Source organism: Gorilla gorilla, chromosome 10 (genome assembly GCF_029281585.2).
Source record: "Gorilla gorilla gorilla isolate KB3781 chromosome 10, NHGRI_mGorGor1-v2.1_pri, whole genome shotgun sequence".
Classification (NCBI taxonomy): Eukaryota; Metazoa; Chordata; class Mammalia; order Primates; family Hominidae; genus Gorilla; species Gorilla gorilla.
The window spans coordinates 48,723,500-48,740,921 of NC_073234.2; the positions used below are offsets into that span (position 1 = coordinate 48,723,500).

General features: G+C 49.4%; 1 protein-coding gene across 1 annotated transcript; it reads left to right on the top strand.

Annotated features, from left to right (window-relative positions):
* The first annotated feature begins 4,248 nt into the window (after nucleotides 1–4,248).
* LOC101126119 (keratin, type II cytoskeletal 73) lies at nucleotides 4,249–16,467 on the top strand. Its single transcript, XM_004053176.5, has 9 exons — nucleotides 4,249–4,742; nucleotides 6,439–6,653; nucleotides 7,486–7,546; nucleotides 8,152–8,247; nucleotides 8,972–9,136; nucleotides 11,495–11,620; nucleotides 11,989–12,209; nucleotides 13,653–13,687; nucleotides 14,482–16,467. Exons 1-9 carry the CDS (start codon nucleotides 4,296–4,298, stop codon nucleotides 14,736–14,738), a joined length of 1,623 nt encoding a protein of 540 aa, XP_004053224.2. The 5' UTR covers nucleotides 4,249–4,295; the 3' UTR covers nucleotides 14,739–16,467.
* The last annotated feature ends 955 nt before the right edge of the window (nucleotides 16,468–17,422 follow it).

Here is a 17,422-nt window from a genome sequence, read left to right on the forward strand (position 1 = left end):
GAGTTTTTTATTTTGATTATTGTATTTCTTAGTTCTAAAACTTCCATTTAAAGATCCAGAAGCTGATGGATGTGGGTCTAATCACAATTCAGTGATGACTTGTTCATCCTCCACTTCCCTTCGCCCTCATGTGGAAAGAGGAGCTGGGACTGTGGCAGGCAGCAAGGAGCAGAAGAGAGAGAAACGGGATAGAAAGCCTCATTTCTATACATTTATACACAACCCCAGGGAAGGCACAGAGACTTGTACTTGCACTGTTCATGCTGTCACTGCCTCTGGGCCCTCCCAGCACACGTGTGGTCTCTTCACCACTGCCCTCCAGTTCCGTGTCTCCTTCCTCTGCCCCCAGTTGCTGTCTCAGCTGCTCTCCCAGAGTTGGTTATTTTTAGTTTGGGGCAGTAGGCATGCATGGGGAGGAGAGGGGGTTCTTCCCAGACTCACGTCCCAGATGTTTATTCCATGCCCTCTTCTCCAATAAAACAAGCAAGTTGGGCACGTTTATAAGAAAAGTAAAAAATAAATAAAACTTCCATTTAGTTCTTCTGGTTTTTCAATTTCTTTGTTGAAGCTGTCTAATTTTTCATCTATTTAGCATGTTCTTAGTTGTTCATTTAAGCATGTTTATTGTGGCTGCTTTGAAATCTTTGTCAGATAATTTTAACAACTTTGTCATCTAAGTATTGGCATCTATCAATTGTCTTTTTCATTCAATTTGAGGACTTCCTTGCTCTTGGCACAGTGAGTGATTTTTTAAATAAAAATTTGGACATTTTGGTACTATTATGAGATTCTGGATATTGTTTAAATCTTCTGTTTTGGCTGCCTTCTTCTGACATTGTCCTTGCGGGAGAAAGGGTGTGGGTGCTACCTTGTTATTGCCAGGTGAGGGTGGAAGTCTGGGCTCCCCACATGGTCTCCACTGGCACCAAGTGGGTCAGGCACTTGTTACCTCCTCGTGGGGATGGAATCCCGGCTTCTTTCTTGGACTTCCCTGATTCCATTTAACTGCTGGGGGAGGGGGCAGTTGGGGCACCTCATTATAGCCTGGTGAGTGTGAAGGTCTAGGCCTCACACTCAGCTTTTGCTGATGTGGGTGTAGGTGAAACCATAGTTTTTTCTGCGTGTTGAGATGGAATAGAGTGATTATTCTCTGTAAGTTTTCCATCTTGCTAGGCTGCCCCTTTCCTGATGATGTGGCTACAGAGATCAAGCTTTTGTTCAGTCTTTAAGAATCTGAGCCTTTCCAGATTCCTGCCTTCTTCTGCCCCAAGTCTGGAATATAGGAGACAAATAGAAAACCTAGAGAAATAATCATCATGTCTTTCATTGGGTCCTGAGGTCCCTGTTGGTGTGCCTTCTTCTCTACACTTCAGAGTCTTCTTATGTTTGTGAATAAGGGAAAAGTATGTCTACTTCATCTTTCTAGATGTGGAATATCCACATATGGAATACTGATTTCACAATATTTATTTGATTGCCCCTGGGGGTGACAGAAAGTTGATTTCCTGCCTCTCTCTCTCTCTCTCTCTCTCCCTCTCTCTCTCTCTCTTTCTCTCTTTTCTGAAACCATCAGAAACTCTTGCCCTAGTGTCTGGGCAGAGGCTAATGGCAGGACAGCCCCACTGTGGGAAGTGGGGCTGACTTGGTAATTGGGTTCATCTGGCATTGAGTTTCCCCTGGTGAGGGCAATAGCAGGATGTGAAATATAAGGAGTCACTGTGTGAAAACCCACTTAGAGGAGTTTCAATGACAGGTGCTAGGGATACTGTTCTTAGGGAGAATGATTTCAAAGGGCACCTAAGAGTTTTTTTAGCCTAGTCCATGACTGCCTGAGAGTCCTTTGCCACTGGAGTTCTGGGAAGTGAGTAGAGAGGACCAAAGGGAAGATAGGACCTGGATCTTGTCCTCAGGAAAATTTCTGGCCATTAGGAAAGATTGACATACCTCCTGAACACAGGTAGAGACATCAAATTAGAAGAGACAATTGACATAATAGATGCTGTTGTTTGGACAACAAACAACATGTGGGAGGCTGGGAAGAGAGGTGAGATTGGATTAGGAAAGTGATCAGAGAAGGTTTCCGGAGGTGCCTCTGTGGCAGGTTCACAAGATGAGAAGGCCAGGGAGGGGAGGGGAAGTGAAAACCATAAGGAGAGGGGCTGTTTGCTCATAAGCACATCCACGCCATACTGCAGAGTTGGCATTCACAGCATAAATGCCATTGGGGATGATCTCAGGGCCTGTGACATGCAGCAATTTGTAGTTTTGCTGAGATGCAGGCTTGAATCACCGCCACCCCAGTGCTGGTGTGCTGAAATGAGCCAATTAGGGAGTGATTCTGGCTGGAATACTCAGCATTCTCATCACAATGCAGTTTTGTTGGTCTTCTTTGTGCCTTACAAAGAAACTTACAAAGGAATAGAAACTTTGGGTCAGGTGCGGTGCCTCACGCCTGTAATCCCAGCACTTTGAGAGACTGAGGCGGGCAGATCACCTGAGGTCGGGAGACCAAGACCAGCCTGACCAATATGGAGAAACCCCGTTTCTACTAGAAATACAAAATTAGCCGGGCGTGGTGTTGCATCCCAGCTACTCAGGAGGCTGAGGCAGGAGAATCCCTTGAACCCGGGAAATGGAGGTTGCGATGAGCCGAGATCATGCTATTGCATTCCAGCCTGGGCAAGAAGAGTGAAACTCCATCTCAAAAAAAAGAAAAAAGGAATAGAACTTTGTGTTAGCTAAAAAAGATTAAAGGACTGCCAAGTGGCATTGCCTTTAGTGAAATTGAAGACATCAAAGAAAATGATTATTCTTAACTAGAAAACAACGATATTGTATAAAAAAGAGGGGAGGTTGAATTTGGCAATTGCTTAGTACAACAATTTTAGAGGCATATCATAACCTCTATACAGAAATAGAAAAGAAGGATGGGCCAACTGTTCATTCAAGTACTCCGGCTAGTGAAATACTTGTGTTTTTATGGAGGAAATTCTATACTATGGATATATTTGGGATTTGGGATTTGGGAAACTCTTGGGTCACATACTTTGGCAATGTCAAGGATCCATGAAATTCTAATGTCTGCCCCTACCTCCCCATCTCCAAAATTGTGAGCTAGGTTTGGTCTTCATAATTCGGGACCCAAGAGCCTAGCACAGTACCTGGGAGAGAGTCAGCCCTCAAGAGAAGTCTGTTAAACGAACGGATAAATGAGTGAACAAATAGATGGCTGGCTGGCTGGTTGGACGGATAGATGGACGAATGAATAAGGCGGGCATAGCTCTGAATGTGGAGTCAGAAGACCAGCCAAGGGAGTCCTCAAGGCTGGGGCCTGTGCTTTTTTGGGGCATTTTCATTCTCTGGGATTCACACAAAGAAAGGACTCACTAAATGTTTGCTAAAGGAATGACATCCTCAATTATCTGAACCTTGGTTTCCCCATTTGTGTAATGTGGATCATCACCATTCCCCTCCATGCAGACTAAGTGGATTAAATGAGCTTCTTGTGTGAGGAGCTCTTTTACACTGTAAAGTGCTGCACCAGTGTCAGCCATCATGAATGGTGCAATGACCATTATTTCAAGGTCAAGAGTCAGGGTAGTGGGATGGTAAAGGGACAAAGAAGTCAGTGTGTGCAAAGGAAGGTGAGCAGGGCAGCCCGGCTGGCACAGAGGAGCAGGAGAGCTGCCTGGGAGGGCACAGCAGGGGGCTGGCAGCCAGAGGCTGGTCCTGGATTCCCAGTGTGCTCCTCTCCTATGGCCCTGGCCAGCCATGAAACCTGTCTCCAGGAACTCTGGGAAGCCAGGCAGCAGGAGCCTCTTCTTAACCACATAAAAGCAGCTCAGCCAGGGTCCCTGAAGCAGCCCATCTGATGCTGGCATGGTTGTGAGATTTCTCACAGATGACACTGTCAATTAAAGGTCTCCCCTCTGTACCCCTACAATCCCAGGCCCCACCACTCCCTGGGGAACAGCAATTGAGACTGCGACAAACCTCCCACCTAAGATCTTTCTATGGATAATGCGCCCATGCTAATTACACATGTTCATTAGATAAAACTCAAATTACATGAGCAAGACTTGCAAGACTAGCACTTTGGGAGTTTTCAAGTCATTTACCTGGTGTCTGATTTTGCTGGGAGAAAATGATTTCTTGCTCCCAGGCAAACTGAACCCACAAATTAGGCCCATGGCTCCCTCCTGAGTCCTATAAAGTGGGAGCCCAGGATCACAGGCTGGTGAACTGCATCTCAGCTAAGGGTCAGCATCTTATCCCCACTTTCTGGCCTCCCCACCATGAGCCGCCAATTCACCTACAAGTCGGGAGCTGCTGCCAAGGGGGGCTTCAGCGGCTGCTCCGCTGTGCTCTCAGGGGGCAGCTCATCCTCCTACCGAGCAGCGGGCAAAGGGCTCAGTGGAGGCTTCAGCAGTCGGAGCCTTTACAGCCTGGGGGGTGCCCGGAGCATCTCTTTCCATGTGGCCAGTGGCAGTGGGTGGGCAGGAGGCTATGGATTTGGCCGGGGCCGGGCCAGTGGCTTTGCTGGCAGCATGTTTGGCAGTGTGGCCTTGGGATCTGTGTGTCCGTCGTTGTGCCCGCCCGGGGGTATCCATCAGGTCACCATTAACAAGAGCCTCCTGGCACCCCTGAACGTGGAGCTGGACCCTGAAATCCAGAAAGTGCGTGCCCAGGAGCGGGAGCAGATCAAGGTGTTGAACAACAAGTTTGCCTCCTTCATTGACAAGGTGGGTCTTTCTGGAGAAAGCTGATCTTGGGCTTCCCTTTTAAGGACTCAGGAGGGAGCCACTGCCCTAATTTGTGGTTCAATTTGCCTGAGAGCAAGAAATCATTTTCTCCCAGCAAAATCAGACAACAGGTAAACAACTTGAAAGCTCCCCAGGTGCTGGGCCCATAAGGCTTGCTCATGCCATAGAGCCCCTTCCTTCCCCCGCCTTCATTGTCCTTGGGGTGCTCCCTGTCTGAAGCAGAGGAAGGCAGGACACCTCCCCAGGATGCAGACACAGCCCAGGGAGGAACTGGACAAAGCCTGGACATCAGAGCCAAGGGACCAGGGTTGGAGGGGTGAGAGGAGCCAGCAGCCTAGCCCAGGAAGTGTCCTGGAAGCAATGAGAGCGGTCTCTGAGTTGAGAAGTAGGAGAGTGACAGCCTGTGAGACTTAGAAGCTAGGTGAAGGAGATGCCCTTGACAGCCTGGGGCATCTAGACTGCCATGCGACCCAGCTGTTCCTCCTGTGTCCCCTGAAAGCTCAGACTCAGTCCGTAACACACACAGCCTATGAGGCAAGGCAGCTGGAGGTCATGGTGCCCTAGAGCAGTGTTTCTCAAAGGTGGCCCCGGAACCAGCAGCAGCAACGTCACCTGGACGCTTGTTAGAATGCACACTCTCAGGCTCCACCCCAGAGCAACTGAATCAGAGACTCTGCAGTAGGGCCCAGCACCCTGCATTTTAACAAGCTCTCCAGGTGATGCTGATATACACTCAGGTTTGAGAATCACTGAGGAACAAAGTGGTAGGAAGGTATTGGGAAGCAGAGACTTCCTAAGCTTAGAGGAGCAGGGGAAGCTCACCCGGAGCAACAGTGAGGTAGGGTGGTGAGGCATGAGTAGGAGTTTTCAGATGGAGGTGGGGAAAAGGCAATCTAGGGAGACAGCACATGCAGCATGGTAGAACTTGTCTGGGGAATGGGAGACCTTTGGTTTATGACATCACTGTATGAGTAAAGAAGGAAGCCAGGAGGGCTGGGCACATTATGAAGAGTGTGATAGGGAATATGGACTTGACCCTGAGGGTGATGTGGAACCACCTGAGGGTTTTAAGCAAGGGAATGATATATTTGTAGGTTGCAACTTGAGAATGCTTGTTCTGCTGCTGGGACAACGCTGTGATTGAGATAGTAGAGATTCAGACATGAAAGCAACTTAGGAGGGCCGGAGACCCCAGATAAGCTGAGCATCTGCCTCTGGCTGGGCTGGGAGAGCCCACGCACAAAGAGGGAGAGAATAGGCAGAGCACGGGCCACCAGACCCCGAGCAGAAGGCCTGACAGTGTGAAGGCTAGCACAGGCCAGCTTGTGTCTAAGGAGCTGCCTTGGAGAGGTGGCCTGGACTGAACATGGACATCGGTCCAGGCAGGTTTGGATAAGTGCAGAGGAGACAGGAGATCTAGATCTTGATAGTTTGAGAGGGAAATGAAGACATTGGTGCCCCTCCCAACCTTAAGGGCTGCCTCAGAGTGAGAACTTCAGTCAGATAAAGGACCCTAGGTAAGGAGTGGGGGTGTGAGTGACATGGGTGGCAGTTTTTAAGGGCTGAGGCTCATTTTTAAAGCTAATGTAGCATAAGAAAACACAGTTCCTGTCCAGGAAGGGAAATCTCACATCCCCTCTCCACATTGCTTAAGTATGTGTGGCATGGGTTCCAGGTGCGGTTCCTGGAGCAGCAGAACCAGGTGCTGGAGACCAAGTGGGAGCTGCTACAGCAGCTGGACCTGAACAACTGCAAGAATAACCTGGAGCCCATCCTTGAGGGCTACATCAGCAACCTGCGGAAGCAGCTGGAGACGCTGTCCGGGGACAGGGTGAGGCTGCACTCGGAGCTGAGGAGCGTGCGCGAAGTGGTGGAGGACTACAAGAAGAGGTGAGCAGGACGCCACTCCAGGCTGGTCTGCCTCCCAGGGTGAGGCTTTCCCAGCAGGCACTGGGATGTTTGCCTCTGGCCTTGGAGGTATTGGGTTCATCTGTCCCGGCAAGATGAGAGCCTTCTATGGGCAATGAGGCAGACTAGACAGTGGACAACCAGCCTCTTGGGCAGCATCAGGGCTGTCCTGGCAGGTGATCCCCTCCTTGGCATGCTCCTTCCTGCTTCCTGCTCAAGGGAGCCTGTATTGTGTGTGCCACAGCCTCTTGGCTCCTAAGCTCACCACTGTGCCCCTGAGTTCCAAAGAACCACCCCCCCCCCCCCCCCACCCGCTGCTCTCTGCCGCGGGGAAGGAGGTGGAGTTCCTGTTGGGCTTCCTCTCTCATTGCCTTTAGGTCCTGGACACGGGCCATGTGCCTTCTTTTTCCCCTGGGAGATAGTTCTGGCTTCCTTGGGACCCCTGCCTAGGGATGGAGGGGAGTTGTTGGTAGGGTGTCAGGCAGCAGGATTGACACAAGAATCATGGCTGAAAGGGGTAGCTGGCATGCTTCTGTGATTCAGATACTGAATGGGAAGAGGAGGAACCTACTCACTCCCCAGGCATCAGAGGAAATCAGACCTCAAACCACCCAGGCTTAGGAGGAGGTTACTTCATACCCGGCCTCCAACTCTGGCCAAATAGTCCTGGTGTGTTGGGATGGACTTGCAAAGGTATAGAATAATACCTCTTAAAAGGCATATAATATGGGTATCTCTTTTCTCATTTCACTATGAGAACGTATACACACACACACAGACACACACTCTGCTTACTGTGATGCTTTCCCTGCAGGTATGAAGAAGAAATAAACAAGCGCACAACTGCTGAGAATGAATTTGTGGTGCTTAAGAAGGTGAGGAGGGTGCATGGGTTCCCTTCAGTCCCCCAGCAGTGGGTGTTGGGCTAAGAGAGAGGAGCAGCTGAGGTCTGAGCCCCCCGCAGAAGGGCCTGGAGCCAAAGTGCTGAAGGAGGAAATGAAGGGCTTGCTGCTCGGGACATTTTGGGACACCTGGGTGTTGGTTTAGCACACAGTACTTTGTCTGTGGACAGGAACCTAGATGTGGATAGTCAGTCCCAACTCATGTCCACTTTGGCTGGGGAACAGGACAGGCTTTGGGAGGGGCTGAAGGTTTGCCTTCCAACTCTGCTAGTTTCTGGCAAATCGCCGTGGCTGTCCTTGCCTCCCTCTGTTGGCTGAATGACTGGCTGAGTGGGGTATAGAGTCTCACACCCTTCTCTGAGAAATAGAGGCAGAAGGAGTTCCAGAGGCATGAGAAACTTGCCCCAGGTTTCGCAGTGAGTCTGACAGTGAAGTTGTGGCTGGAAGGCAGGTTCCTGCCCCTTGGATCTGAAGTCCTGGGCAGCTAGCTAGGGCAGGGCCTGCGGGTGTCAGTTCGCTGGAGAGGCCTGTCTGGGCTTGAAGAAAGGTGAGGTCAGGGGCATCTGGATTCTCCACAGGACGTGGACGCAGCTTACATGAGCAAAGTGGAGCTGCAGGCCAAGGTGGATGCCCTGGATGGAGAAATCAAGTTCTTCAAGTGTCTGTACGAGGGGGTAAGGCTCCCCCTGCCCCACCTCTGGCTCTGTCTTCTGGAAGGACAGATATGTGATGAACAGTTTCTTACTTATCTGTAACTTAAGCAGTCCAGGGCACCTCCAGCATTGGGGTGCTGAGAAATTTGTAGATCAAAGGTGGGAGTGGCCATCTATCCTGGTGCCCCATCCATCCCTGACTGCCCTGAGGATGTCCTGCTTTCACTTCCTCAATGAAACAGAGTCCTTAAAGGGTTCCCACTGAACTTCAGCCAAGCATATTCTCATTCCTGCTTCTCTTCTCTCTGTGGCTGGGGATGTTTCCTGGGGTCTTGGGCAGGAATCCCCAGGGATAGAGGTAGGAAGTCCTCGTACCCCTTCTACCTTCTCTATGTACATCTGGTTTCAAGCCTCAACCTATTGGCCAAGCATCCTGGGCTCCTGTGCCCCTTAGTGTCCCATGTGTGGCAGCCAGGCTGTTGTCTTCCACCTTCCCCACTCCTGTCCTGTCTCAGGGGACAGACATATGGGCTGTTTTCTTCCTAGGCTGCTTCAAACCCATTCAGCGGTTTTCAGATGTGGTATTGGAACCTCTGGGCTGTGAGCTCTGTTCTTACAAGCTTTGGGAAGTGCAGCTTCCATCTGTGTGGGATGGTCTAGGGCCATCCCTCTGGGACAGGGCCATCACCTTGGCACCTTTCTCTGGTCACAGAAGGCATTTCATGCTTCCTTGTTTCCCCTGCAGGAGATTGCTCAGATCCAGTCCCACATCAGCGACACGTCCATCATCCTGTCCATGGACAACAACCGGAACCTGGACCTGGACAGCATCATTGCTGAGGTCCGTGCCCAGTATGAGGAGATCGCCCGGAAGAGCAAGGCCGAGGCCGAGGCCCTGTACCAGACCAAGGTGAGGCCGCAAAACTCCCCACAGTGAAGTATGCAGGACCCTCTGCTCCAGACTCTGTCTTGTCTGCCCCATGACTCACTGTGGTGGCCCATAGCTTGCTGGGAGCACAGCACTGTCCTGGGCACTGGGGGAAGCCAAAGGGGAGGAGAAGACACAGCTCTGTCCTTGGCACCCACTTAGATCAACAGCACCCCTGGAGGATGCACTCAGCTGAGTGCAGGTGAATGTGGTGCAAACAGAGTCCAGACTGAGGAACTAGGACCAGGTGGGGCAGGTCAGAAACAACTCCCTGGAGGCAGAGAGTTCTGTCTGGAGGGGAGAAGCCACATGAGTAGTTGGCATCTCAACTCCCCCGCTAATTATCATAAATGAGGGGGTCTCTTCAGTGTGATCTGGAATCAAGTAATTTCTACCTTTTCATTCAAGTCTAACTCCAAGGATAAAGCAGAAGTTTGAGGCCTCAGATCTTAACTCCCCTAATGGTAGTAGGTGGGAAGTGATTCTTTAGATAATTTGGTTTCTCAGATCAAGATGGCAACTTCCTGATTGTTCCTTGCTGTTTATCAGGCTCTTTCTCAAGGGAATCCACACTCTTGGGAGATCTTATCTCATCCCTCTCCCTGCCTCCTTGCTAGCCTGCAGTGGTGGAGGAGAGAGACTTTCAAGATCTAGGAGACATAGGCTAGGGCTTCTTGGTAAAGGTTCAAACTCAACTCTTCAGTCCCCAAAGCCTTCCACATAAGTGTTGCAAGCTAGGGTCAGGAATGCCCAGAATCATAACAGTATTATGATTGCTTATTTTGATGATTCCCTTTTAAAGATAAAGAAGGTAGGGCCCAGGGAGTTCAAGCTACTTACCAAAGGCAATAGCTGACAAGTGACGCAGCTGGATCAGAATCTAGGTGACTGACTTCAAATTCCACTGCATTTAGGCAGAAAATCAGAAGGTGACTCTGGGAAAGAAGCATTTACTCTAAGGGCTTTGTGTGGCTTGACAGAGGAGTGGCAGGAAGATGTTCATCTGTTTGTCTCAGAATGAAGCTGCTTGGTGTCAGAATCAGTGTATGGGGAGGCATCCTGCTCACACAGCCTTGTGGAGAAGCAGGAGAAGGCCCCTTGTTTAGGGTTGGCACCAAAGATAAAATACAAGGAGTGAAGAGAGAAGCCCTTCTGCCTTCTCTGCTTTCTGGATAACTTGGCATCTTTAGGAACAATCCTAAATCTTGGGCCATGCTGGGGTGGAGCACCCAGTGACAGAGACAGAGCAGTACACCAGAGTGCTGAAGGGTCCCTGTTTTGTTTTCCCCTTGAGCCACATTCTGAGTAGAACTGATGTACTCTCTGTGACTGTTTAATAGATGACAACAAAGACAGAAATAATCCCGAATTAGTAGATGACCTAAAATTCATGGCTAGTGGTTTTGGGGTATAGCTGAATCCACCCCCATCATGCACACAAAATGTTCCTTCATGCTAATCCCTCCCTCCAGCCCAGCCCAGGAAAGCTGCCTGTGGGCTGGGGCCCAGCTAAGGTATCAAAGGGAGGGAGTCACAGAAAATACAGATGGACAGCTCATTGGCTCACTCATTCATTCATCAGACTTTTTTTGAGCACCAACTAGGCACTATGCTAGGTACTGGGAATTCAAAGTTAAAAGAAAAAGTCTCTGTCATCCATTCATTCTGGGTCGGATGGAGAACACATGGAAACAGGTTCACAATACACGACAGTGTGGGGAGACCTATGGACTGGTGTGCCAGTGGCAATGGAATAGAATTGCACCCAACCAGGGCATCACGGAAGGCCTCATGGAGGAAGGGACTCTGCACTGGCTAAGTTGGAGCTAGCTAGGGAAAAAGGAGGATGGATGGGGGAGGGTTTTTCAGGTCAGAGGAGAGGCTCAGGCAAAGACTCAGAGACAAAAGAGCACGTGGGACATCTGGGGGAAGTGTGGGACTGTTTGGCCCAGCTTGGGAGTCAGATAGGTGTTAGGCAAGGGCAGAAAGAAATGAGCCCCTGGATGCCATGTAAGAGTCTGAATTTGACCTTGACTTTGAAGGACGATAGGCAGAGGAACGTCATAATTGGGGTAGTGTGTTATAAAGTTGCCATGTGGAGAGTCTGGGACATTCAACAGTCCTTATGGCCAATTCTAACCATCCATGAGATCAGCCATGCTTAAGGCAAGCAAATGCAATGGCCCAGTGCTTTAATGGGAGGCTGCTGATAGACATGGTGAGGCGGGGGACCTGGACCCACCTCTGCCAGGCTCTGCAAGTGCAGGCACAGTCTCTGTACCAGGCTGATCCCAGCCAAGCCCTGAGTCAGTGTTCTTGCTTTGGTTCCTTTTCCTCTAGTTCCAGGAGCTGCAGCTAGCAGCCGGCCGGCATGGGGATGACCTGAAGCACACCAAAAATGAGATCTCAGAGCTGACCCGTCTCATCCAAAGACTGCGCTCGGAGATTGAGAGTGTGAAGAAGCAGGTGAAGGGGACTGGAGCCTTCCTTACTCACTCCTAAGGGAAGGGTGAACTGCTTAGCACCCCCTGCCCCCTCCTTCTCTTGAGCATCCATTTCAGAATTCCCTTCCTCAAGTGGAGGTCCTGCTCTCATCCCTCACCCTTAGCTCCCATCTGAAGTTTGGAACAATTACAGATTATTTTCATAAAGCTGTGGGGCCCAGTGTAACAAGCCTCTCAGTCTCAGGTTGACAGGACTCCACCTGGATGTGGCTGGGTCTCTGCTCCAGGACATGGGGCAGGACAGAGGAGGGCTCAACCATTGAGAGCATGGGAGAGGTGAAGCGAGGCCCAGGGAGGAACTCAGGGAGAAATGCTACCTCCTGACCCCAGTGTGCCAACCTGGAGACGGCCATCGCTGACGCCGAGCAGCGGGGGGACTGTGCCCTCAAGGACGCCAGGGCCAAGCTGGATGAGCTGGAGGGCGCCCTGCAGCAGGCCAAGGAGGAGCTGGCACGGATGCTGCGCGAGTACCAAGAGCTTTTGAGCGTGAAGCTGTCCCTGGATATTGAGATCGCCACCTACCGCAAGCTGCTGGAGGGCGAGGAGTGCAGGTGGGCGGGACCGAGGGACTGGAAGAAACTGCAAGTCTCCACCTTAAAGTTTCCCAGAGTGTGGTTGGGGGTGGGGGGTGGGGGGCGGGGGCGGGGGCGGGGGCGGGGGTGGCGGCGCGGGGGCTGGCGATGTGTTTACTTCACCCACAAGCATAGTTTCAAACAGCATCCTGCCAGATAATGTGACTGCAATTTCCTTTACAGTTCTCTTTTGACTCTTTGGAGAAAGTCTTAGCTGGGTGCTGTTGTGTCTTTAACACCTCTCAGATGGCCAGGCACAGTGGTTCATGCCTGTAATCCCAGCACTTTGGGAGGCTGAGGCGGGTGGATCACCTGAGGTCAGGAGTTTGAGACCAGCCTGGCCAACATTGGAGAAACCTCGTCTCTACTAAAAATACAAAAATTAGCTGGATGTGGTGGTGCATGCCTGTAATCCTAGCTACTCGGGAGGCTGAGTCAGGAGAATCGCTTGAACCCAGGAGACTGAGGTTGCAGTGAGCTGAGATCCTGCTACTGTCCTCCAGCTTGGGTGACAGAATGAGACTCCATCTCAAAAACAAACAAACAAACAAACAGACAGACAAAACACAAAAACACCTCTCAGACACTTACAAATATCCCCTATTGATAAAGAGACAGTAGATCTCAGGTGCAGAATCTCTGGGAAGATAATAGCATTATTTAGCCCAAAAGTTTTAAATTGTTTTCTTTTCATTATATTTATTTTTACTGCTACTTTTTTTCTTATTTGGTTAGGTAATAATACTGGTTTCTATTTACCCTGGTGATATAAAACTTCTTTTTAAAAGAAATGCACTTTTGTTGTAAAAGGCAGAGTCAATTAAAAATACTAAATATCTAACAGTACAAGTCAAACATGGTCCTAGCAACAGTTGGAAGGGTGGCACACGAAGCATGAACGTTTGAAAAACCCTGTTTTAACCTAGCACCATTTTATAACTGAGACCTGGAGAGAAGTCATACAGTTCGTTCATTAGTAGCAACTCCTGATCCTGATCTTTCCACATGTGTATTTATTTATTTAATGTTTATTTAATATATTATTTATATATTTAATAAAATTTAATATATTAATATTTAATATAAATACATATGTATTCCACATATGTATTTATTCAGACAGCTGCTCACAGTAGTAAAGGAATGGGTTCAAGAGAAACCCTGCAGGAGGGACCTTGGGGGTGGTAATGTTGTTGGGGGTTCCAAAGTTGCAGGTTCCACATCTCTGCAGCGGGAAGAGTAGATTGAGGAGCGAGAGGGAGGGCTTAGAGACATGCAAGGGCAGCCAGTGCCATCTGGCAAGTGTGGGGTGCGTGGAGGCTGAGCTGGTCTGGCTGGGGATCCCCAGCCTGTGTTTAGGCAGTGAGGGCCACTATGGGAGTCCACGTGATTCAGACTCTCGTGTGCTTTTCTCTCTTGCAGGATGTCCGGAGAATATACCAACTCCGTGAGCATTTGTGAGTATTTCATGACTCTGAGGGAATACTTTTAGTCCATCAACAAACACAAAGTGGGTGGGTGTCCACCGCCCGGCCCCCTGGGGAACAGCTTGGCTCTGCCTGTTGACCACTTTGTCACATACTCACCTTCCTTGCTGAGACCTGCGGCCTCCCCATTCAGAGCTACTTCTTCCAGGTGGAGCCAGTGCCGAGGACATTCTGATACTGCACACTAGCCTCTTTCATAGCAATCTCCCGCCTGCTGTGGTGAAACTCTCAGCCCCTCCCCTCTTCTCTCACCCCCACACCGGCTCTCCTGCATGAAGGAAACTGAGCACAGAGTGGTGCCTCCTCAATGGGAGTGGAGACTGGTGTGTGGACCACTGTGCAAGCCAGTTTAATGCTGGCCCCACAGGGTTTGGCAGTCTCCTTCTTATAGCGGGACCAGCAGAAACTCCCTAATTTTAACAATCAGGAAATTCTTTTGAAAAATACTCAGAAGGTATTGTAAAGCTAAATGCAAGAACCTGCTGGCTTATCTGATGCTCAAGCATCATCTGTCCCTTGGGGAAAGCCTTTGCTACTCCTGTTTGTTCATAGAATGACAAGGTGCCTGACTTGGGAGTCTTGCAGGATTGAGGCTATTCTTCCCACGCTTGAGTTGCTCAAATGAACACAAGTTCATGGTTGATGGGAAGTGTTTGCTTAAGAAGGAGGTATTTAAGCTAGTGGGGCTGGGAGGTTGGAGGGGGACTTAAGGCCACCTCTGTCCTGGGATATACACTGATCACTCGTCCCTCCCTCCTCCGCAGCGGTCATCAACAGCTCCATGGCCGGGATGGCAGGCACAGGGGCTGGCTTTGGATTCAGCAATGCTGGCACCTATGGCTACTGGCCCAGCTCTGTCAGCGGGGGCTACAGCATGCTGCCTGGGGGCTGTGTCACTGGCAGTGGGAACTGCAGCCCCCGTGGGGAAGCCAGGACCAGGCTGGGGAGTGCAAGTGAATTCAGGGACTCCCAGGGAAAGACCTTAGCTCTAAGCTCACCCACCAAAAAAACCATGAGATAAAAGTGCAATGCAGCCCATTTCCCAGTAGTCTGCCTTGCCCTGGCAGACTGCTCCGGACTCTTCTAGGAAATTCCTCTGTCTCATTTGTCCTCATCTCCTTCTTGCTTTGCTTTGCTGTGGACCTCTCCTCCTTCTCCTTGACCTCTCTGCCTCAGTCTTTGTTAATGTTGAATCAGGATTTGAGAGCTGGAGCCCATCTTTCTGCCTCCATTCAAAGAGGCCTTTTAACTCAGCCTCCCCTTCTGGAAGAAGACTTGGCCTTTTCTCTGCCTGCATGTCCCTGTGCAGAGGAAGGCTGTCTCTCAAGGGTAACCCCAATCTGCCTGCGCTGCTCTTTCGTACCCTGTCTCAGTAACTATTTGGCCATGTGCTCCCTGGGTACACAAGTTTTCAGATCTACTGATAGACCTGCAGGAACTCTCTCATGTTAGAGCAATACTGGCTCAGGCAAAACACCTGGTGGGAAGTTATATCTTGTATAGCCACTGCATATTACATAGCCAGGAGTACCCCTTGAGGCTAATTCTACCAACCAAGGGATTTGTGCTCTTCATCTGTGGGTACTTGTCCTTGTTTAGGCCTCACCTCCCTGCTCCTGTGTCTTACCAATAAACTTATAAAGCCCACGTGGGGTCAGGCTGATTCTCTCTCCTAAGGGAGTCCTCATCTCAGTCCATGTGTCTTCTGCCTGTGGAGTGGTCAATGAATGGGAGCCTGGGGCACCTGAAGTCTGGAAGGATCTTTTGATCTGAGTGAAAGGGACCCTACTCAGCCTGGGTGATCTCACCATCACCTTCTAAGTCTTGCTTTTCTCAGGCCAATTCTCCAGTGAATGGGGGATCTCTAAGAACATTTGGGTTATTGGCAGGGAGAAGGAGCCCACACATGCCTGGTGTCAAGATTTAAAACTGGTCAAGAGGCAGCAGAAGGCCAGTTCTAGGTAGCCTAGGTCGAATTATGATGGCTCCATGTCCCCTAAGAAAAGGCCCAAAGGTAGAGACTCCTTTTTGAAGTAATGACACGTGTTCTTTTGGCCTTTAGTAAAGTTCCCACTGAGTTGAGCACGGGTGTTTATGTATATGTGTATATGTATGAGTTTGTTTATGTATGTATGAATATGTGTGTGCATATGTGTATATGTTTAAGAATGGGGCTCTCTGTTACACACACAATTGCAGATTCTTTTCATAAAACTGTGGGGCCCAGTGTAACAAGCCTGTCAGTCCCAGGTTGACAGGACTCCACCTGGATGTGGCTGGGTCTCTGCTCTAGGAGGAGACGGAGCAGGACAGAGGAGGGCTCAACCACTGTGAGCGTGGGAGACGTGAAGTGAGGCCCAGGGAGGAACTCGGGGGGAAATGTTTGTTTTGAAAATGCTCAGAGATTTCTCATAGATCCCCAGGCCATGATGATGCCATCAGGATGCAACAGGATGAAAAAGCGAGTGAGAGGCTAGCACACATTCAGGTTGGGGCCACCACGTTGCATCTGAACAGGTCCCTGTGGTTCCTGGGAGGGTCCTAGACTTCAAGTCAATAGCTTTGAATTCAGATTTAGACTCTGAAACTAAGTGGCAATAATGAACAAAGTTCTCAATCTTCTTGAACCTCATTTCGTTAGCTATAAAACAGGAAGACTAATGCCCCTAAATTGTTGTTAAGCTAAAATGAGACAAAACGAGGATGTCTTGTGCAATTACTGGCACAAAATTGATAATAAATGTTAGTGGAAACAAAAGCGTGTCCTCCATATTTTTTTTTTTTTTTTAGAAACAAATAGTTACAATATTGTTAAAAACAAATACAGAAACAAATAGTTACAATACTGTTAAAGACAGATACAGAAACACATAGTTACAATACAATGTAGCAAATTTTGTAATGGGGAACAGATTTACAATGAAGGTTGTGATTTCTTATTAAGATGGACTCCAGAGACTCTCAAAGGAGCTATTTTTAGAAAAATTGTGTTGTGAATTACATATGCAATTAATAATAATAGCTAACATTTCTTGAGCACTATTCTAGTTGCCTTGTGTGACTTAATCCATGTAAATCTCAGAGTAAGCCTAAGTGGTACATACTGTTATCATCCCTATTTTTTTTTTTTAATCAATTTAGAGAGTTTATTTTGCCAAGGTTAAGGACGCGCACATGACACAGCCTCAGGAGGTCCTGAGGAAATGGGCCCAAAGTGGTTGGGGCACAGCTTGTTTTTTTTTTTATTGAGACAGAGTTTCACTCTTGTTGCAGAGGCTGGAGTGCAACGGTGTGATCTCGGCTCACTGCAACCTCCACCTCCCGGGTTCAAGTGATTCTCCTGCCTCAGCCTCCCGAGTAGCTGGGATTACAGGCATGCGCCACCACACCCGGCTAATTCTGTATTTTTAGTAGAGAGGGAGTTTCTCCCTGTTGGCCAGGCTGATCTCAAACTCCTGACCTCAGGTGATCCGCCTGCCTCAGCCTCCCAAAGTGCTGGGATTACAGGCATGAGCCACCGCGCCCGGCCCACAGGTTGGTTTTATATATATATATATATTTTTTTAATTTTTTATTGATCATTCTTGGGTGTTTCTCGCAGAGGGGGATTTGGCAGGGTTACAGGACAATAGTGGAGGGAAGGTCAGCAGATAAACAAGTGAACAAAGTTCTCTGGTTTTCCTAGGCAGAGTACCCTGCGGCCTT